This window comes from Falco naumanni, chromosome 21, assembly GCF_017639655.2.
Source record: "Falco naumanni isolate bFalNau1 chromosome 21, bFalNau1.pat, whole genome shotgun sequence".
NCBI classification, from domain to species: domain Eukaryota; kingdom Metazoa; phylum Chordata; class Aves; order Falconiformes; family Falconidae; genus Falco; species Falco naumanni.
In genome coordinates this window covers 242479-265508 of record NC_054074.1, presented here as the reverse complement: position 1 = coordinate 265508, position 23030 = coordinate 242479, and the positions used below count along the sequence as shown (strand labels likewise).

General features: G+C 45.1%; 1 protein-coding gene, 2 long non-coding RNA genes and 1 other non-coding gene across 5 annotated transcripts in view; 1 reads left to right on the top strand and 3 right to left on the bottom strand.

Annotated features, from left to right (window-relative positions):
• The window catches only part of LOC121080185, a 14637-nt gene extending 6305 nt beyond the window's left edge, over positions 1 to 8332 (top strand). Inside the window, exons 2-3 of the long non-coding RNA XR_005825281.1 lie at positions 146 to 152; positions 8091 to 8332. This is a non-coding gene — a long non-coding RNA (uncharacterized LOC121080185). The remainder of the gene's footprint in view (positions 1 to 145; positions 153 to 8090) is intronic.
• Positions 2618 to 2702, bottom strand: LOC121080191. Its single transcript, XR_005825286.1, has one exon. It is a non-coding gene; the product is annotated as a small nucleolar RNA SNORD45 (small nucleolar RNA).
• LOC121080179 (N-alpha-acetyltransferase 20-like) lies at positions 3899 to 6789 on the bottom strand. Its single transcript, XM_040578050.1, has 3 exons — positions 5866 to 6789; positions 4714 to 4859; positions 3899 to 4231 (listed from the first exon to the last, which is right to left on the bottom strand). The coding sequence occupies exons 1-3, from the start codon at positions 6018 to 6020 to the stop codon at positions 4146 to 4148; spliced, it is 387 nt and encodes a 128-aa protein (XP_040433984.1). The 5' UTR covers positions 6021 to 6789; the 3' UTR covers positions 3899 to 4145.
• On the bottom strand, positions 7549 to 23030 carry LOC121080183. 2 transcript variants are annotated; one of them, XR_005825279.1, is made up of 6 exons: positions 22956 to 23030; positions 18201 to 18429; positions 16489 to 16781; positions 12014 to 12177; positions 10523 to 10788; positions 7549 to 7909 (listed from the first exon to the last, which is right to left on the bottom strand). It is a non-coding gene; the product is annotated as an uncharacterized LOC121080183 (long non-coding RNA). The 2 variants fall into 2 exon arrangements; XR_005825278.1 differs by lacking the exons at positions 16489 to 16781; positions 18201 to 18429; positions 22956 to 23030 and adding an exon at positions 14268 to 14354.

Here is a 23030-nt window from a genome sequence, read left to right as displayed (position 1 = left end):
TACCAAGTCAGAGAGAGAACAGAAAACGCGTTCCCTGCATGTGAAGTTATTCATGATTTAGAAGAATGGAGCAGCTAGTTTAGAGTTAGTCCTTGTCTCCCAGATAAAACTTCCTTCACTTCTCCCCGACATTTAATTCCTCTAGGGTTAGAGTACTGATCTGCTGAGACTGGTCACAGAGCTATACAGGGCACTTGTAGGGAAGGTGGTTTGGAGAAGACATTTTGCGAAAATAGTTTGATGAGGAGAGAGTTCCTTAAAGCACCATTGACCACCCCCAACCCTGACCACGCCCAACGTCTGACCCTAAACCCGACCCCCACGTCTAACCCTAACCCTAACCGGCGCCTAACCCTAACCAAGCGCTCCAAGCGCGCGGCTGCAGTACCCAGTTTCTGGCCGCCAGGTGGCAGCAGCGCCCCACCAGCCCCGTGCTGAGCACGGGCCGCGCGAGCACTGGGCGGGGTCTCGGCCCAGTTTACGCCACCGGAGCCCGGGAGTGCCCGCTGCGGCTGCGGGGTGCCCTGCGCTCTGCCCTTCGCCCACTCGCAGCCCAGCCGCTATTACCCGTTGCCTCCGTACTAAAAAGCACCCGCGTGGTTCGAGCGGCTAAATCCTTTGCATCTGACAGCTTTACAGTTGGGTGGCTCTTTGTGCCCGTGCCCCCGGCCCACCAGGAGGGAGCCGCAGCAGCATGGGGAACCCCTGGCACAAGGTGCAGGGGGGGCGGTGCATGGTGGGGTCCTACGGATAAGCCCCAGCGATTGCTGTTGTTCCAGGAGAAATTTAAACAGATGCGGGTACCACTGGGCTTGCTTTAGTCACAACTCAGAGCCGGGCTGCCACCCCAGCGAGTGGCAGAGAGCAAAGGGATACAGCACGGCTTAGATCTGCTTCTCAAACCGTTGGGATACAGCACGGCTTAGATCTGCTTCTCAAACCGTTGGGATACAGCACGGCTTAGATCTGCTTCTCAAACCATTGGGATACAGCACGGCTTAGATCTGCTTCTCAAACCGTTGGGATACAGCACGGCTTAGATCTGCTTCTCAAACCGTTAGTCAATGTCTGAAGTTTTTAGGAGTTTCCTTTGGTCCTGTCAGTTCTGCAAATCCATCACCTGACTGTCCCAGGTGATTCATCTCCTCAGTTCCAGGCTGCTCCTCAGATCTTGATCTTCTTTCTGCCTGCTTTAACTCACACACTCCTTCGAGTACACTTAAGTCTTTGAACAAGCAATTACTATTCCAGTAGACAAATTTTTCCAAAAACACCTGAATTTGAGAACACCTGTGTACACAACTTGATCATCTGTTGTTTCTCTGCTCTCCCACTGATTAACTGGACTGGGCTTTAAACCAGCCTTGGATTAGGGCTACACTAGGGACAAGGCGTGGTTCTGCCACTTAGCTGCTTCAGCACTTTACATTTCCTAATTCAAAATACTTTTTCTCTAACAGACAACACAGAACAAAATGCTAAGACTCCAGGTGTTACAACAAACAAAAAAGCCCCAAACCCTAAACAGTGCCTCTGAACTGTTTCCCTTTCCATCCAACGAGTGGAAACTTCCTCAGTAAATGACAAGTGTCCATGACCACCCAAGTGACCTGTGCTTACTGAGCAGGAAAGCAAACAATACCTTTTCAGCTGGCACATGTATCCAAATATATACCCAAAGAAACTCCGTCAGCGTAACTTGCAAAGAGCCCTGCGATCTTACAGCCTTACCTGTAGTGAGTGCCCCTCTAGGGAACTGCAGAGCTGTGGACTCTCAGACGTACTGGAGCACATCTCTTGCCTGCCTGAAACGTTCAGGAGGCTCTCGGATATCCAGGCAGCAGCAGAAAGCGTTCTGATTTTACAGCAAGGCTGACCACACTGGCGAGTTTTCTTTTGCATGCTCACACCTGGAAGCCAAACCAGAACAGCTGCACACACAGCAGAGCAATTACTCAGCACACCTACACCAACAGAGCTCTCCTAAAGCACACCTGGAGCCATTCATACCCCAAGTCAACATCTACAGCAGAACTTGGCCACAAGCTTTGACACAATGTCATTTTGGGGTCAAACTGATGCACACCAAAAAATTAGTAAAACGCACCTCCTTCTCTGTCAGGTATCGTGCTCCTTCAGTTCAGCTGTAACTGTTACATTATTTCCCAAATGCAAAGCCAAACAGAGAAAATATAACCACAGCATGCTCCTTAAAAAGCAACTCTGCGCAGGCAACCGTTCATTGTGTGTGACCAAGGGAAGATGTGACCACGGCCCTTCAAGCTTTCAGGATGCCTAGGCAGGACTAAACGGTGCTTGCAAACAAAGAACATGCCTGCTCGTTAAGACAGGCTGGTCAAGTTTACCACCAAAACTCTACATCAGCATTTGCCAACCCTGTCCAGCTTTGGGTAGCCAGAGCTGCACTCGGATCACTTGAAAGCGTCTCCCAGTAGCGGCCAGTACTAAGCTCAGAACTGTACCTCCCTGACACCTGCATGGAGGAAAACTCAGACTGTGCCCCCTTCTCCTTAAGGTGCCTTAGAGCTTGTGACAGGAATTTCATCCACTGCTTGGAAAAGCTCCAAGGTTGCAGCTTAAGGGAACCAGAGTTCCCTGGGTCTCAGAGTAATTCCAGAGCTAAAGCAGTGACAGACATCAGCTCTAGGTCAGATGATACATGCCAGCACTCACCACTGACCCAGGGTGGCAACCTGCTCCCATCCGCTACCTCCTGACCTAGGAAGCCCCTTAGGCAATTACAGCAGCAGTTTGCCAATGGAAAAACCACAACAGCATGACACGGTGACTCAAAGATCTAAAATAGACCCCTTGCGCCTACAGAAGCTGGTGCTAAAAACACAACAGGTGAACGAGAGAACATTAACTGCCATGACTGATACTAGAGCAAACCTCACTGGGCACTTAAGGAGAACAGCAAAACCAGAATAGTAGCAAAAGCCTGCATGCCCAGGACTGTAATAAAAGAAAAAAACCTGCCTGGAGATTGTTATGAGCACAAGTAATACACATCCTCTTCAGTTGCGATCTGAGTTAAGACAGACAACAAATATCACAATACACCCATATTGATCAGTTGCAACAGCTCGCCTCTCACTGTGTCTGTTATGGGTCACAGGTTCTCCCGCTTGTCTCAGCTACGTTGGCCACCAGTTGCTGGAGCCCAACTCAGGCAGCCTCACACAGGGCACCCGCTGCTGCAGCACAAGCAAGCTATCAGGCTGCAATAAGGCTTTTACCATCAGTCAGATTCTACTGTCTGTGCTGTTTCTCCTTCCTCCAGAGATCAGATCAGATCCCCTCTCCCACACTCCTCAGGGCTATTTAACTACTTAGCGGGAACGAGCTACAGCTGCTCATCATCCACGTCCCTCAACCCACTGCCTTGGAGGCAAGGTCACAGCTGCATGTTATCAATACTCATCAACCCTCTGCCTTCACTCCTCTGCACTCCAAGAAATTGCAGGGAAGACAGTGACAGAAACCTGTGTTGGAACTAAGTGCCTGGTCAATGCCTCCAAGTAACAGCAGCTGTGACATGCAGACAGACTGTGAAGGGACAGATGGATCCAAGAATTAAATTAGGGAATGAGGTAAGTAAAAGGCACAGAGAAACAGAGACCTCTGAGTTCTGGAGAGTATATTTTGATGTACCCAATTTCTGGTTTTGTGGCTCAGAAAGAACAGAGCCCAGTTTTTGTCGCAGCAGTTATATGGCTGCAAAGGGAAGGTGAGAGCCAGCAACAGAACTCCTTCCTGGCACCTTCTGTGTAGGAGCAGCGGCCAGACGTTTTCAGTTTCGGAGCAGGGCTCCGTGGGAGTGACAAAGTGAGGGGACTGTTTTGTGGCCGAGAAGGAAAACCATGACACCACCATACAGGAAGCAATTCCATTTTAATAGTCTCCAAAGTGTCACGGTTCGAAAGGAAGAACAATAGGGTAAGAGCACGAATATGCAGCCAATACCGACAGAAGCAGCGTTGGTAAGCTTCTCAATATTGCTTTTTGGTATTTCACAGGGAAAAACATTGAGCCTAATATTTCTCATCTGTAGAGTTCTTGGGGGCTTTGGGGAGAAGGAAACTGACACTCTTACTAGGTTGTCTGAGAATCACAGTTTACGGTTACTCAGTGTCTTCTGGTCTCACAGGATGAGGCAGAGGTATAATTGATTTCTTCTCTGTAACTCTGCAAAGAGCTTTCCTCGTACCTATGGCAAAAGAAAATCATGCTATTATGAAAGACAGTCATTGCACAAAGCCACGTTAAGTGACTTCTCTATTACGTTAAGATCATTTTTCAAGAAGATTTCCTAGAATATCTTGAGTTGCAAGTGACCCATAAGGATTCATCAAGTCCAACTCCATGCTCCTTGCGGGACTACCTGAAACTAAACCATATGACTAAAAACATCATCCAGATGCTCCCTAAGCTCTTGACAGGTTTGGTGCCCTGACTGAACGCCCTTTCAGTGGATAAGATTTTCCTAATGTCCAACCTGAACTTCCCCTGACGCAGCTTCATTCCGTTTCCTGCAATCAAGTTTCCTAACTGATGTACTCTTCAGTAGGAAAAGCTATCTAAAGCAGAATACAGAATCCCATTCATCAACGACTATCTGAACTTGTACAGGCCCAGGAACCCTCAACACAAGAACCTTTCCATTCAACTTAAGGCACAACAACCACTTACCGTAAGCATCTTCATCTGGCTCTCCACTGCTAGCAGAGTAGCGCTCCGATACTGTCCGGTACACACGGCAGCCGAGCTGCTTATACATATTTACTGCAACCCGATTTGATACTCTCACAAAGAGATCGACGAAAAATCCACCCTTTCTTTGGAAACATAAAACCAAAGAAAAACCACAGTAAGGAACAGCAGGTGAATGTATTGCTAAATAACCCATAACTTGTAATCTGACCAAGAGCAGGTCTGACGATGTCATATGCTAATCAAACACCTTTCACACTGCAGTAACAGATGCACTCCTTTCCCAAGGGACAAATCCGGTATAAGTTCAGATTTTATTCTATTTTTGCCATATAACCATTCTTTTATACCAGCCTGTAGGTTCAAAATTATGAACAGGAAGAACAGGGCAAGCTAAGCACTCGCACAGGTCTCATATACACATAAGAAATCTTTCATTAAAAAAAAAAATCATCTAAAAATCCACATTTTCAATTGCAATGGCTTAGGGACTGCCTCCTTCAATGTGCGTGGCAGGGGGCAGTGGCGGAACGGGTCACAAAGTTCAGTCACCTAACACAAGGCAGCCCTTCTCCTCACAAGGCAGATTCCTCAATGTGCAATTCTCCCATTTTACCAATTACAATGGGGTTGCCCTACCACCATGAGTTCAGGACATTTCCCTGTGGGTTCATTTGATGCTCAATTAAATCTTCAGCAAGTACAAGCAGCCAAGCATGACAAAAAGTAAGCTAAGGTACTGTCTGCCATACAGAATTGGTTCCAAGGCTGCCTGCAGGAACTGCAAAAATCTCACGATCACTGAACAAGCACGCTGGAGACCCTACGGGAAAGTGTTGACCCTCCATGAAACTCTCTTGCTGTCAAGACAAGGACCTTTTTCTATACAGTACCTCTATTAGAATTCAGGCTACACCCTACTCATTCTGGCAAGTTAGCTTTCATAGAAACCCTGAGATCTTACACCGCCACATGACAGTTTTAGTCTTGTTCTCTAATTACAGGGAATCCTCAGCGAATCAGAACACTACTTAAAGCAAAATTCCGGGTCTCTTTCATGCAAGTCAAATACCTAAGCCATGTCAGTTGAGAGGTTACTTTTAGAAGATTAAAGATAAGCATGGTACTCACACTTCTGAAATTTCTCCCAGTAGTTCCATCAATTTAGCAGCCAAACCCAGCTGTTGAAATTCCGGTGCAACAGAGAGAGCAGTAACATGCCCGTGCCACTCTTCCCCAGCCACAGAGCCTTCCGCTTTACCCAGTGCTGCGAACGTACAGAGCATCAGAGCAGTAAGGAGCACCTTGGGAATAATGCACCACACGCAGCCACATGACTTTACAAAAAACCAAGCAGTCTACAAACAAACATTGCAATGATTGTGGTAAAGGCTTAAGCAGCGATTCTAGGCTATTACTCAGTGATTCAGCAGCCACTAAGTTTCATTTTGATGCAGTATTACAGTTTTTTCTTTGTTAGTGTAAATAAATAAATGGATCTCCACAAATTCATTGTTTGAGGTGTGACTTCCAAATGCAAGTTTTAAGCAATTCTCTTGAGTCTTTAACTGAGCGGAATTCACAACTGAAGGAACGGAGGGCTAGAAGCCCAAAACTCACTCACCATCCCAGCAATTACTGAAGACTTTTTTTGACTATGGGGCAATAGAGCTTGGGACGCTTTGCCAATGTGGCAAGAGAAAGCAAAGGCCCTGGAAACACTGGACGTTTAAGGAAAAATAAAAAATAAAAGCAGGGATGGGTGTGTGTTCTTCATAGTTCCTCTCCTTTCTACACAGAGCCAAGCTACTGTTAGCTCATTAATGAATATGCAGACTTCCACAGGGCACTCTTATAAACATCAGGCACTGCTAAATAAGCAACTGATGTGGTGGGTACAGAGAAACCTTCCGTACAGCAAACGCTTTAAGCTTTACTGTTAAACACTTCATTTCCTGGGTCCCTACAAAGACTCCCATTCTGTGCCCACCTTCTCAAACCTGCCAAAAGAAGGGGAATAAAAACAACTGGAAGGAACAAATACATATATATACATATATATATATACACACACATATATATATATATATACACACACATATATATATATATATACACACACACATGTAAAAACACGGCGAATCTCTGTAATTAAAAAAATTAGGAAAGGATGCAATCATCCAAGTAATGAGGAGTTAACTGATGCGCTGCATCGGACAGTCTTGTCAAACTCATGCTGGTGAAACTAAGCTCATACCAGTTGGTTTACTGAAACACTTGTCATTTTGATTCAAGTATATGTATGCTAAGACATTCGGCTATAGAGTGAGTGCAAGAAAATACATTTTTGCACACTACAGCAAGAGACCTGCAAAGGGCCACGGTATAATATGCTTCAAAAGAGTCTGTGGTACAAGAAATTCAGCCTCATGGGCAGCTGGCTCAAACACACTGGTGGAACACTCTGTATAACTGGCCATACGCACGGTTTACACGGAGTGTTGTATGCAATGCACATGTTTAACTAGGTATTTATGGTTTAAGACTTGTTTTAGCTCCTAAGGCAGGCAGCCAGCAAAGATGTTTTCAAGAGTTAACAAGGAACAGAAATTAAAGGAGTTGCTGGTTTTAAGAAGCTGACTCATCATTGTTTTGAAAAATGGCACCATATGGATCACTGTTAATGCGCTTGTAGACAAAGCGAAAGACCTTGGGTTGCGGGCAGCTGTGCAGCTTTGTCTGAATCTTCTGAGGGTAGGTATCTTCTGTCAGTTGCTGCCGGGTGTCATCAACAAAAAGAAACAGGCTATAGTCTTCTGGATTCTCCACTCTAAACTTTTCAGCACAAAGCTGACATACATCTGCGGTAGTGATGTAGGGTCTTACTAGTAAGGTCTTTCCTGTACACGCACTGTTAACTTCCTGGAATGCAACACGAAGGTAGTTCTGTAGAATGAGAAAACAGACATCAGAAACAAAACCTCCAAACCTCATCCTCTGAAAACAGGAAGCTCAGCAACAAACAGCAATCCTCTCTATGTTCTAGTTGTGAAACGCACACCAGTGATTCCTGTACATTACAGCCACCTTGTGAATTGACGTTGGTGATAAGACTGTGGCAGGCATAACAAATTCATAAGTTGACATCCTCCTTTCCTTGGCTCACATTCTAACCCTGCAATTACAAACGAACAGATAGCAGTCTTAAAGCCCCATTGAAAACACCAGTGGTTTTAACGGGACTGGGTGTTTGGCCTTACTAGGAAACTAAATGCTGTGAAGCAAAATAAACATCAGAGGCTGTAGGACAAGGCCTCAAGAACAAGAGTCCAAGTACTGTTAGCCTGATGAATAAGACTTGTAGGGCACAAGCCCTGGGAACCAAGGAACAAGCCAACAGCAGACCCCTGAGCCGCTACAGCTGAGGAGGCAGCCAGGCGGACAGAGAAACAAGTAGCCAGATAAGGGAACGGATGGCGCCGATATGTAACTTTGTTAATCAAGAAAGCCGCCTAGAAAGAAACCCCCTAATCTTAGAATAGGAATTGTTGCTATAAGGTAAACTAATCGGTTCCTATTGTTTAAACGGTGTGTCTTAAATGTCAACCAATAGTGTGTAATATGTAGAAGGTAGAGACGTATATAATTGTAAGAAAATCACTAATAAACTGACATCTTGCTTGCATCAAGCTGTGTCCCGTCTCCTCATTCGCCGCAAATTGGTGACCCCGACGTGATCCAGTGAAGGATCCGACGTGGAGGGGCTCTTGAATCACCTGAGCGACTTGCAGCAAATCCCACAGAACTTTGAATGATCCGCTGAAAGGAAGCGGGAGCTGGCCGGCCTGAAATCCCTCCGGAGTTGAGAGGTGAGCTGTGGGAAATGCGTAATGGGGAATCAGGCTTCGTCCCCAGAAAGAGACGTTTATGAGCTTATGAAAGGTCTCCCTAACAAACATGAGAAAAGTATTTCTGGGCATGACCTTAAAGCAATGCTCAAGTGGGTGCAAGTAGATATGCCCGCAGTGACTGCATCTACAATTTTTACACGGGAACTTCAGGACAACACAGAGGTGAAATTGTGGGATTCTGCGACAAAAGGCAATACTGAGTCCCACCATCTGCTCTCTTCATGGAGAGTTATTTTTGAGACTCTGAAAGCACAAGAAGAAAAGACAGAGGAAGGAGAGGAAGAGGAGTCGCATGCTCTTTACCAGCCTCTAAGTCACAGTGCTCTAAACCCCTTGGTGTCAATGCAGTTGAGTATCTGTCAGAGGAAGATCCCTTTGACCCAGGACTGACAGACCCTGAAAAAGGACCTGATTTATACTCTCCTGATCCACGCGATCTGTGGGCAAAAATAAAGAAACAAGCTTTAAGGGAGGTGGATGTAGAAATGGCTAAGACTGTAGTTGCTCCGGTCTTGTACACTCAGGGTCGGGCAGGGGGACCACGATGGGAGGCTCTTTCTTTTTCGGTTGTTAAGGAACTGCACCGCAAGAGGCAGCATGCCCAAGAGATGATGCTGCAACTGCTGGTCAATACTATTGAAGAGAAGCGTCACACAATATGTTCATCATAAGGAAAAAGAAAAAAACCCAACCCTCTGCCAGCAACACACAAGGGTGTTGATCCACAGGTTGCTGCACGATAAACCATTCACACTCTTTATGCTGCAGCATGCAAAAGGCAATCCATTTTCATGCAGGACATTTCCATCACATTAACCAATGGCAACTTAGTGTCTGAGCCTGATGTAACCAAATTTCATCTAACAGGCTTAGAGGGAGGCAGAAAGAAAATTTACTCTGCAACATTAAAGTAAAACCGTATGATCACGAGGCAAAAGCTGGATCTTTTTTCTCTGCTGAAATTCACACATGTGCACAACTGATAACATAGATTAATTCTAAACAAGTCCTACAAGCAAACGCAGTTCTACGTTTCAAAAAGTATTTAAAAAGTAAAATAAAAAGCAACTGGAAAAAAACACACCCAACCACAAAACACTTTTGGACACATGAGCAAAGCAGCCTGCCATCACGTGCTTTTTTGCAAAAAACTAACTGCAATTAGAAACTAAAAGCAGTAAAATGAAAGGAGATGGAAAAAATGACAGTAAGAAAGACCTGTTTATTTACTGAGCTGATACTTACGTTTGTACGCTGAATAAATTAAGCATGCTAAATCACAATGGCAAAAATTCACGTTTCCTAAGAACAAGCTGTTAAAAGCTAAGACTGAGAAGAATGCTCATATGACTTCAGTTCCAAAGAGCACTCTGGGTTTTTAATAAACTTTTGATAGCTTGCAGACTGAAACACTGGAACTTTGCAACAGCTTTTAAACCATTAGGACTGAGCAGAACTAATCCATTTTTGTTAGCCGGTGTGAAGAAAAAATAAATAAAAAAAAATCAAATCAGCTCTAAATAAGGCAAAGCACACTACAGTTTCAATTTCTAAAGTAGCTAACACACAGAAGACCTGTTTTTCGATGCTTCTAGATGGACAGGATTGCTTCAAGGAGAGGCTGAGGTTTGTGCAAATGCCTGTAACTCATATAGTAAGTATCAAAATTCTTTATGCAGTATCAGCAAGTTGTATTTCATCATCATCAAAATACCGGATTTTTTGCTTTTCCATCCTTTTGAGGGAGGGAGGATGAAGGCCTTTCCAGGACCCAAAAGCTGGTGGTAAGGCTGTGAGACAGCACCACAGACATGTAGTGACCACATCCTGGTTCAATGTGGGAAAGATGAGTTGAGCTGAAGCTGTGTTACACATACCTTGTAGGGAAGGTGCTTCATGTCAGGACTGCAGATGTGGAGAAGGGAGATGGAAAACTGGCATTCTGGGCAGGCAGCAAAGCGCTTGAATTTGTGCCAAGCATAGCCTGGAAGCGGAGCGACCTTACTGATTTGAGGCTCTCTTTCAAAGAGTCAAAGGAGCAGCCCTGGACACAGCTGGTGCCAGCTCTTCCCGTGCTCCCCTGCATCTTCCAGCATCCAGCACAGCGTCCAGCTGTACAGGTAGCTTGGCTGAAGTTCAGTTGCTGAGGAAGAGAAGGTGAAACTGAATACAAGATCCTGCTGAAAAAAATCTTCTGTCATTTAGTCATCCAGCAGAAATACAAAGGTGATTAATTTTCCTATTAAGCGTAATATTTTGCTAGAAAGAACAAAGAATCAAGCTACTTGAATGTGACACCTAACTACAGGTAAGCAGAATATAAAATGGATCCCAGTAAGATGGACTAGCTTTGTGCGCTTGCCACAGTTTGGAATTTCTGTTTGTCAGTTCTCCTGTTCCTAAGAGAGGCATATTGTGGGAGACTGCTGCTTTTCCCAGCTCCTTCCTGTTCAGTGATGTGCTGTGGTTGTTTGCATGGACACTGATAAAGCAGAAGGAGCCACAAGTGAAAGGTTTAATTACCTCCTGATGACCCCATGCCTTCATTTATCAAGCTCTTAGCTACATCATAACTTATTGACGGTTGTTGTTAGCCTCTCCAGCAGCTTTGCACTGTGGTATGGACTGTAAACAACCAGACACAAAGGAGTAAATCCTTTCTTCTCGATTCCAACATCCTCCTTGCTTCAGTTCGCAAACTGATGCATCTGGACAGACAGCAGCACGCCTATCTACGTAACAATCTTTTCCTATATGAAAGGCATGCAGACTTGGTTTTAAAAGATAAAGTAATCCCGACTGTTTTGTTATTCTTCAGTTGGAGTTACTGCCCTACTCTGAAAGAGCAGTAAGAAATGGGAGGGGGGAGAAAAAAACCCCACAAAACAAACTACAAACATGAAGACATCCACAATACAGAACTCTACTCCTTGCTTAAACTTTCAAATTGTAGGTAAGCTTTTCTGCCAAGTCTCCTCTCTATTACCCACGGTAAGCCACCAATCGCTACTGGGGAGTTGTGATGATTTATACCACTGGAAATCTGGGTTTGTTCTTTTTAACAGCAAAGCGTACAAAGAAGCTGAATCTAAAATATAATTTGGTCTGTCCTCGCTCTGCACGACTTAAATACAAAGGACAGTGGGAAAGCTCCATTATTTAGTGTTTCCTTTATACCATCATAACCACACTCTGTTATGAAGTGGAAAGACTTTGAAACAGAGGCAAATTTGCCAGCCATCTTCTCAGCACTGCTTCACACCACTTGTGGCCCCAAGGAAATCATTATGAATCATACTTCTCAAATGGAGATTTCCAACAAAACAACCATCCCCTGGGCTTTTTTTCTCTTCAGCCTAAAGCTCTACCTGAAAATCATCAACTGAAGGCATTGTTCTGTTAGTTGTCCTCCTCTTGTGCCATTGCCGGAGAGTATCTCTAGCTTCTGAACTCAGCAGCTGGGCAGCCTGGTCTTCCTGGAAGTTCTTGATCAGCAAAAGTGCTCCATAAGCACTTGCCAAGGAATATCCTCCTGTGAAGGACAGCAGGGGAAGAACAATTCACAGTGGTTGCAAACACCACGCCAGTTCCAACGGGTCACAGTCAAAAGTACAAACGATTTCTGTTGTGTTTTTTTTTAATAAACAGACGCACACATACACAAAAGTCACTGCATTCTATGGCCAAAATATTTATACGTAAAGAAAAACAGCTTACTTGCCTGCAAAATACTGGACAGTGTGTTCTCAGCTGCTAAGAGCCGTGCAGTGGTTGCCTGGGCTCCATATTATCAAAGTGGTGCAACAGTATCCATCTCTGGGTCCGCTAGCGCTGGGGGTGGCCGGTTATTTAAATGACCAGTGTCGCTCCTTTACTCCTGAGTGTTTTTACAAAGGTGGAACATGAGTTTTCTTCTAAACAGTTTCCAAACAGCGATTTGTTTTCTTCCTGAGCTTCAAGCGGGGATCAAACAAACACAGCTGTTTAAACGACATAAAAGACCATCTACCACTGTTCAGGAACTTAAAAGTTACCCCCTTAGTGGCAACAAAGCAATGACCGAGCGTGTGATTTGTACCTGGAAGCATCCCAAAGGTTTTGCTTTTGTTTTTAAAAGGCAGGCTGTGTTTGTTCACCTATGTCCAACACTACATCCAACTAGTTCAGGAGGCAGCGTGTACAGCTCTCCAGACTTCACCTTTATTACATGAGTGGAGAACAAAGTACAGCCACAACAGAGTTGCCGATGTACAAAAGGAGCTGCAGGTCACAAAGGAAAAGGACTCTCAGCAGGAGGCAACAGTCCTCAGCAGCCAGGAGAAACAGAAGACAGGCTATCATATATTTCTCTTGCTCTTTAAGTAAACTATTTGAGTGGGAGCGTTCAATTAAGAGGCAGCACGGTCTATTTGTGGAGTCATTCAGAGATGCAGTCTATGCTCACAGTAGTGCTTTCTGTATTACCGACAGCATCCTCTCGCTTTCAGCTCTGTGATGAGTTCAATACGTGGAAGACACGCAAGACCCACCAGACAAACTGGAAAATACATTTACATTTGAACCGCACAACCCCAAAGCACTAAACAATTTTTCCTGCACCGTACAGTTTAACTAGTGCACAGACAGGGCCAGCCAATAGATGAATGGCTTTTGCTACATTAAAAACGACACGACTTAACAGCCCAGTAAATATTTCTGCCTTTCAAGCGTGTTAATGATCTCCAGCTTCACATCTCAAGTATTTTCTGTCCTAAGATTCCTGAACAATGCACCCTGCACACAAAGCAGGGAACAAACTAGTACTGAACCAGAGGAAACCCGACACAGTTCTGTCATGCATATCGGCATGTAAAAGGATACAGCAATTTCAGCAACCCAAGAGATAGCAGAAATGGGACGTATACACATATACTTAACTCACAGCTGAGCTTGGTCACAAGAACCTTTGAAACTTCCTCATAAACTGATAGATTCTGGGGCCTACCAAGGGCTGGCAGAATACCTCTTTGTTAAAACCACCACCGTGAAAACAAAGGAGGGAGATTTCCTTGCCTCGAGCAGACTTCAGCCATTGTTCAAGAGTGCCTTAAGAAACATATTCCTAGGCCTCATAAAAATACTCTGTGAGAAGCAAGTATCGGGCATAAACCAGGATCATTAAGGGGGGCAACATTCTCAAAAGCACTCTCCCCAGAGGGGCAGAGAATTCCCCCAAAGATTTTACAAAGCACCTAACCCGGGTCCCATTCCAGGTCTCACAACTCAATTGAATGCTGCAGACCCAGACATACTCTCGGGACATTTTCAGGCACAGAAGGATAACCACAGTTGGCACCCGCACAGCCTATGTTTGCTTGCTAAGTCAGGACGCCTCCTCCTTCTTGGCAGAAAACAACATACTCCCTCCTAAGACGTCGGTAGATTCCCAGGTCACTTGGGGCTGTAACTCTGCAAGCTAACCAGCCTTCTCTTATTTTAAGGTGGAAATAATTACAAGGTTCTCTTGTTACACTACCGCCATCACCGACTACATGACTCCATCAAAAGGGTTTCTACTCAAACGAGGTGAGGAAGAATCCCCCTTCCCCAGCCCTCCACTCAGTTCTAATAGCAGTTGATTACCTTCTCCATGCAGCAAAGATGGATCCAGCAATTCCACCATGTATTCAGTTTCAGTATCCAGCTCCAGCGTATCACCCTGGGCCAGCACATATGCCAACACAGGCAAGAAGTCATCAGCTCCAAACAGCCTCCCTGGGTCAAAGAGAACAAAGGCAGCGATAGACAAATCACACCCTTTTACCAGTTTCGGTGTTTGAAAGGAAAGTGTTATTTTGCTGCCTTTACTGACCGAGTTTGTATTACTCTAGAGCCTCTCGTTACGGATGTGCAGCAAAGAGAACATCATCGGACACTTGGTGGGCAGCGTCCAACTTCATCTTGTACTTCTAACGAGCACAAACTGGATGACGCCGACCTTGAAGCACGCAAGGGAATTTAAAGACTGGGCTCACCTTGGTGTCAGCTCAACTGGTGAACTCACAAGAGGTAGCCATGCCAGTCTGGCCTGACCTCCACCCGCACTTCTGTCAGTGGCTAAAAGAAAATCAATGGGCATTTTCTTTATACGTGCACGGACGACGTCCCCTTTCTGGAAGGATCCAGCCACAAGTATCCGTTCCTGAGTCCGAAACCCAGCAGAGAAGCCTGTATATAAAAGCCTATTAGATTTTACATGAAAACTCTGCACATTTCCTTGATGGATCATGGTTAAAAACACCAGTGAGCAAAGCCTCACGTAACTCCCAACTAGCTGGTGAAGCATCATCAGTAACAACAGCACGCAACACACAGAGGCTCTGCTGTACCTAGGTCTGTATGTGTTCCTCTTACCGCATTTAAACTTTCTCTTTAGAAAACGCTATGTGGCTAGATCTCTGGGTCTGGCCAAACTGTGCTCATTGCAGAAGCGGTGTGATGGTCACTTGAAACATCAAGATCGGGAGCCAGTTTAAACTATGGCGAAACTCCAGAGGACTGAAGGGCTGATATTGAAAGTCAGACCAGCTAAGACATACCCTCCAGGTATTACACTATTATATGGCTGAGATTACAGGACAAAGCAGGTACTGGAAACAGGTGCTGGCTCGATGCCACATTTTAAAACTTTACATGACAAAGCAAGACAACCCCAAGGAGCATTTGCTGCATCTTAGCCCAAGCCCCTCAGTACAATGGTTCACCAGAAGCCTCTCAGTACTTTTCTTTTGCATGTTGGGAATACCTTACTCAATGTGATAATACAGTATGGAGAAAAAACCAAAGTTTACATCACTTTGGGCAAAGATTCCTATATACATTTTAAAATGCAGGATTTTGCACAGAAATAAGCCAGGTCTAAGCTCCTGCCCAAATCTTGCCAAAGTGCCTGGGGGTCTTTTACAGCCTCAAGCTTTCACCATTCACCTCAAGTCTCAAAAGAAAGCAAGCATCCTGATCGGCACAGAGCCCAGCTGCAGATTCAGCGCTCGAAAGAAAACTGCCAACCACCTGCAGCAGCTTATACTTTCTTAAGAGAAAAAAATCTTCCACTACCACCAGCATTGCTTCACCTTAGCTCGTGACCTACCACGGCAGCGTATGATAAGATGTCAGGCAATAGAGCTGCACCTATGAATTCATGCTGTCCAGCACAGCGTTTTAACTGTGCCACTGACTAATCAAGCGGGTCTTAACTGGTCTGTGGTTCCATTTCACCATCTAGGTTTCAAGTCACTTTGGGACTCCTGCTACAGCGTAAAAATAGATGTTATTTCTCTTGCAAAAACACAAAGAAATTGTCCAAATGAGAACGTTCAGAGGCACAGCAAACCCAAAACACTGGATCAGGGGCTGCTTTCCTCCAGCCATTAACACAGAGCCCTTGTAATTGTCATATTGCATACACACTGCTGAATTACTACAGCTAGATACTGGGTGCATCCTTTATTACGATTTCCAGGAAAATACTAATTTAGAACCAGTGTCAAATTCTAGGCTTACAGGACAGCCTTTCTGACAGCCAAATTCAAATGCCTACAGTCAAGCAAAGCTGGTGGTTGGGTTTTTTTTTTTAAGCTGCTTCACAACTCTGCTTCACACTGAATTTGTAAGATGTGCTGCCAGATGCAGAGAGATCAGGAAGGAAGCAGAGGAAGAATCCCTCTCAAAAGGGCAAGGAGATGCTACAAGAGCTCCAGGAGGAGGAGACAAAGCTGCAGAATCAGGTGGTCTCATCTCCTCCACCAAAACACAACCCCAGGTTTAGAAAAACAATGACCTTGAACCACAAGAAGCACCATACCTGAGTTATTCTCCATAACAGTATAAATCAATTTGCAAACTCTCAGCAGCAGCATGACTTTCTTTTCAGGTGAATACATCTTCTGCGTGGTCACAGACTTTCAACATCCACATAGTCTGGTGTTGGAACAAACACGCCCGGTTCCTGAGGATTCCTCTGCCGCACCACCTGAAGGTTTTCCTTCAGTTGTTTCCAAAAACCATCTGCAGTATGAAACACTTTCAACATTGCTTCATTATGGCTCTTCAACAGCTTCAGAATGCACTTATGCATGGCCTTCTCCAGGACAACATCTGCAACGGGAAAACACAAGTTGAGCTGTCTTCCTCCTCTAGAGCAGAGCCAGTAGTAACAACCACTCCCAAGAGACACTGTAGAGCAAGACCTACTTGCTAAGGCTTAGTTATTACAGAAGCTGAGTCTCCAGATGTTTGTCAACAAGAAAATAAAAGGCAGAACAGAATCTGTATTCTATTTTCATTTCTGACAACGTGGGAAGTACAAAAAAACCCACAAAGGCAGACTACAAATTGTCACAACAAAAAAAAACCCAACAAAAAAAGAAATAAACCCCAAAACAAAGCAGCAAGCAAGCAGCAGCTCCAGTTAACTTTTTCTTTTGTTGGCCAGAAGTGTCCCGGTTTTATTTTACTTTGAGCTTAGACTTTAATTCTGAAACTTGAAGCATAACACAGTCAAAACCCTAACTTTTGTCTGCTTTGGCATGAAAGCCCATCTTTTTTTGCATGGTTTCCATCAGAAACTATAACTCACCCAGGGTCTCCTAAAACTTGGCTCAGCTTTAAGATCTTTATGATGCTGGACAGATTACGGGCACTAAACTATAAATGAAAACCAAGCTGCGTTTATCCAGCTTCAGATTTCATCATGCAAGCTTATATACAGCTTTGTCATCAAGTCTGAAGTTCTTTGTTTGGCAATAGTGTGCACATGGCACAGTAACCTCTCAGTTATTTTTCTTTTATTCTTGTTTTACTCAAGGTTTTCTTTAACAGTCAGTCTCCATTTCCAAGGTACAGAACACATCAACAGAGAAAGCTCTTTGGTAAATATTTTCTTTGAAAACCTTTACTTTGTAAGTGAATTTTCTCTCCCACTCAGCCTCCCTATGACAACATAGCTTACATTAATAATTAGCTTATATCCATTATTTGTACTATAGTGAACCGCCACAAGCACAATAGAAACTAAGGACCCTTCAGCCTGGCCACAGCACAAACACCCTGGCGATGGGGCAGGACGCGAGCCCAGACTAGGCAGATGTATTAGGGGAGCACAGGGACCGAGAAGAGAAAGAGGAGAGGCCGTGTCACCACTAGATCACACATTTATACAGGCTAACAGTGGACATCCCTGCTGCTAGTGGCAACTCAAATGTTTCGTTAAACCTCATGCCCTTTCCAGGTTCTTTCCCTGTTCTTACATGTTTCTCCTAGACCAGTCTCTTTTTTTCTCCCCCTGGCCTGCCCTTTTTGGGGGTGGTTTTTTTTTTTTGGAAATTGCAGGCTATTCCTAAGGCTTGGGATTTACACACACACACACTCCCCTCCAAATAAACATTACCTACTACTTTCGTTTTCTTGCTTTTGCTTTATGTTTTCATTTATTTTATCCTTGTGTTCAACCAATTTTCCTTTTGTGCCTTCAGACTGCTCTTTCTCATACAAACACACCCTTCACACACTCCTCACCTTATGGTGTCTTTGCTTCACATGTAGCATTTATTCTGTACTTGTCTGGCACACAATTCCCAAATGTCCAACCCTATTGGGAGCTCCCATCTCCCCTGTCCCAATTCTGCTGGGGCTTTGGTAGCTTCTCTTACTATTTTCCCCTTCCGAGATCCTGATGGAGGTGGCAAAGCCATGTCTGCTTCATTCCCAGACGCTTCAAACACATCTAGGTGCTCTCTCATGGAGCCTGCAAAAAGGTGGAAAGAGTGAATGTGAGGAGCAGCACTTGCCCTCTGATTTTCTATAGCCACCAGTAAAGGCATAACCAGTCTGACACATGGTCTTGATGGCCTGTCACACAGCGTGAAGGGCAGATCTAGCTTCCCACCAGACCAAAGCCACCAATTATACATAACAAGCGGCAACATTTCAAATGACTGATCTGGTAGAGCCACACAATCACCATTGACAGCACTACCAAACCCAGCCAGGAAAGCAGAAGCATCACCCTTCTGCACAGTGATAGAAACTGCCTCTCCCTGCTATCAGAGCCATCCTCAGGGCTCACAGGGCAGAAATATTTTTCCACCAAGAAAAATGCACAAATCTCACCCACTGGTATGTTAGCTAGCTGAATTTCTAGAGCAGGAGTCCTCAAACTACGGCCCGCAGGCCAGATACAGCCCCCCAGGGTCCTCAATCCGGCCCCCAGTATCTACAGACCCCCCCTGCCCCTGCCAGGGGTTGGGGGGGGAGGGGGCGGGGAAGGGAACCAAGCAACTGCAGATGACTGCCTGCCACTTCATCTGCACGCCGCCCCCCTGTTTAAAAAGTTTTGGGACCCCTGTTCTAGAGGGTACACATAGTTCCTTGGTAGCTTCACTGATTTTTATTTTATTTTTTTTACAGTTCAGCTTGCTTCCTTTATTTATACTGCCTGTTCAGTTTTCTAAAAAAAGTGAAACCGTCAAATGCTTTGCTTGTAAGTGGAACATCTCTGCAGTTTGCATTCCAAGTGCCTATCTCATTTAAGTCAAAATTAAAGCAGTCTGTGCCACCAAGCACTGGATTAAAGAACTCTCTATGCCCACGTTAACTCCCACAGGCTTCCACTGGACATGACTAGTTAACATCAGACATCCTTCCCCTCAGCAAAGCGGGGTCATCACCACATCTGGTCACAGGAGGCTCAATAAACTGTAAAGAGTTCAGCACAGATCCCCAGAGCCCTTGGTCCAAAAACAAGGGAGCACCTAGCTTAGGATGGGACATCGGAAAACTCAGTACACTTCTCCGATCCTCTTTATAGGCTCCAGCCCGGCTGGTTCAGCTGCTGCCTGCAGCATCAGCACAGAGGGAGCTGCAGAAACCGTCCCTCCCCAGAGGCTACGGGAACTGGACGTGGCAGGCAGGGAAAACTCCTCCATAGAGCCCCAGTCCCTGGTCGGGGCCAGGCTTGTTACCTGTAGGCAAGAAGTAGAAGCCTCAAGCCTTCTGCCCTCAACCCTCGCTTAGTGCTGCTCCCACAGCTTCCCGTGCAGATGAGCGTCGCAGGAGGCGTTATTTCACATTGGCAGTTTGTCACGGGCTCCAAAAGCAGTGCCTGCAAATTGCTCCGAAATGTACTTGATCACACTCCACATTTACTCTAAAAACTTAAATCTGAAGCAGCACAGAGAAACAGAGCAGATAACTCACATGGCTGTGCTCAAAGCTCTGAACAGGGTCTAAATACTTATTGCTGAAGGCTGTTCCTAATGGTTTCTGTGCCGTTAAGGCAATCGGGTAAACAAAAACAGGACAGAACATTGAGTAAAGCATCCTTCAGTGCTGTCCAGTGACTCTGTTACAGCTAATAGGAATCAAATGAAATAAAGGACATAGCCTCTCTTTGGAATCGCAGCCGTAACTGCCTTGGCTCCGTAAGGGCAGACCGAGAGAGACTGTCATTTTAATGCAGCACGTTTGCACAGAACTAGAAAATGAGGAGGTGACTAAGACATGGCAGTGTGTCTGAGGCGGTTGTTGTTCTAAAAAACAAAACAAAAAATCACAACCAAAAAAGCCCACCAAACCAAACAAAAAACCCCACCCCAAAACAACACACAGCCTTTTATTCTCTCTCGTGAATTCTTGGAATAGTCATAAGAACCACAGAGTTCTGCCCTCAAATTAAAAGTGGCAAATTCCAGCAAGTTGAAGCGGCCAACAACACAGCAAGATTGATAAACACTGGAATTATTTCTCAATGGTCAATAAACACCCCTACGTATCCTAATTAATAGAAAACCTATAGAAACGTTTAGATTATTATGAAAGCCTGGAAGGACAGCATTTCTAGTAATCTGGGTCCTAGACCAATATTCAGTGTCAGAAGACACCTATAAGCTGTTTATCCTTTCTACTGAACTGCTGTTAGTGCTGCCTTTCAGAGAAAGGTGTTTCTGGATCCGATCCCCCAAATCAATTCCCAGCTAGCAGTTTTCACTGATTAAATAAAAAAAAGTATAGGAGGGTCATCCCCCCCAGGCAAATGAGCATCTAAGTTCTGAACTGAGGACTGATTTGTTGCATATGAACATCTCTGTATACTCCCCAAATCCAAACTGGCAACAAAAATTCTTGTTTGCTTCGGCATATGCAAAGTGTTTTCAGCTGTCCTCCCAGGTTGCTTAATACTCTTCAAGCCAAAACAGACACTCTTCGGGTTTTGTGGGGGTGGGGTTTTTTTGTTTGTTTTGCTTTTTAACTGAGCATCATTTGAGCTGAGCACCATGTAGTGTTCCTGAAGTGATACTTATCAATCATTAGCCTCTAGCCTCAAAATGGGAACAGGAAGTGATCTGATAAATGAATTGTAAAGGCAAACCAGCTCGTTTCGTCATGACTTGTGGATGCATCTCTATCCTGTGCTGACGTGCTATTTTGTTTTGCCACAAACCCCACAAGTCTGCATCTGGAAAGGACAACGTATTAGTCATCACCACTATCCTTACACAGCCTCTTTACAGCCTCACTGCCTGAAACTGCAGGCGTGCTCTTGCCTTTTCCTGGCTTCAGTTTACCTGTTACCCACTACTGTTGCTCCACGGAGATTACCTGTCAAACTTCAGATTTACATACAAGCCCTGATCATCACCTACGACAGAAAAACCATCCATCCATAAAAGAAGGGCTCAGTAAGAGACTGAACGAGCCTGGGAACCACCACAAAAAGGCACAGTCCTGTAAAGTAACGTTGCCTGGGAGGCTGAAAGCAGAAGGCTGCTTTAGAACACCACGGTGTGTGGTGTGTATGTGCAGAATACACGACTACGCTGCATTTGCTTTCTTATAGCTCTTCCTAATGTCTTGCACATGTATAGACTGGCATGACTGATACAGATCTATTTCAAGACACCTCATGTCAGGATGGCCAGGTGTCCAGCTCTTGGTGGACATCTACAGTGACACATGCCTCACCCCTTGTGCAGACAAGGGCATCTCCTCCAAAGAAGCAAGGCTCGAAAATCAAGACCTCACACAACCTATATGCCTTGATAATCTGCACAACCCTGAAAAGAAAGGTAGGACTGAGGCAGGTGATGGATAGGTGGTGGTGCCAGGAGCTAAACAACTAGGGAAGACAGGTCTCCGGGTAAACCTCCTCCCATTTTACCCGCCTAAAGCATGCCAATGAATGACAGAACTATCTGTGCTAGGTCTGGTTTGCTTTGTTCAGCTGTGGGTTAATTAAAACTCACGTTATGGCAGTGTGGTGAATACCTATCTTTTCTTAAAGAAGAGGTAATAAAGGACCATGGAATAAGTCACAAAGCAAATCAAAGGGATGCCTGGGAAAGGGAGAACCAAATCCTCTGCTCGGCACTTTTACCGCTTGTTTCTTACTTGCCCTATCTGCCTGCTCCTATAGCGAAAGGAGCAGTGGTGAGGGACACAGTGGTTGGCCTCGACTCAATATGAAAAGATACTAGGATGAACCACACGGTAAGGGAATGGGACACCAAAACAAATGTACAAGCACCTAAAAAGTAACGCAGCACTAGAAAACAGTCACAATTTTTTTTTCCCCAAGAGCCAGTAGTGTCATACCATTCTAATTCCTTTAAGAGGATAACTGGATCAGCGAAGTAGAGGGAAGTAGGGGATGGGCTGTATCCTAACCTTTTTAAAGCCTAAAACCCTATTCCATGCAAATCTCCTATAAGCAAACAAGGGAAATCCTGTCATGCTGTAATTACCATAAGGTGGGTGGCTTGAACGGGTGTATAAAATACTGCACTTGGAGCCCAAGACAGGTATTTGCACAGGGGTCAGCCATGATGTCAGAGCAGAGACTTTACATACAAAATCTGCACACGACATCACAGCACGGGTGGAAGAAGGGCAGCCCCAGTCCTTCGCAGACCAGGTTTAATTAATAAGTGAGAAACGGGCCTAAAGCTAACGTGACAAAATCTCATGAGAACAAAAGTAAAACATTGCCTCTCAGCAAGAGGAATACAAAAGCAAAAGCGCTGCTCAAAGCAGCCTCCCCGGAGCAGCTGGCAGAGTGACTCAGCAGGGGACGGGCTGCGCCCCTGCACACCGCAGCTCTGCCCGCCCGCAGACCCCAGCCCCTGCCACAGGGCACGGCCTGCCGGCCAGGGACCAGCACAACCTCTCCAAGCCTCCTGCAACACCCAGCGTTTAAGAATCCATTACAGATGAGACATACCAAAGCAAAGAACAGACAGTATTGTTTAGGCACCTTCCCACACAACCAGTTAATACCTTATGGCCAAATTATTGAAGCAGCCAGTCGTTTCTTGGGCTGGGCCCAGGCTTGGGCATTGAGACCGAAGCTGT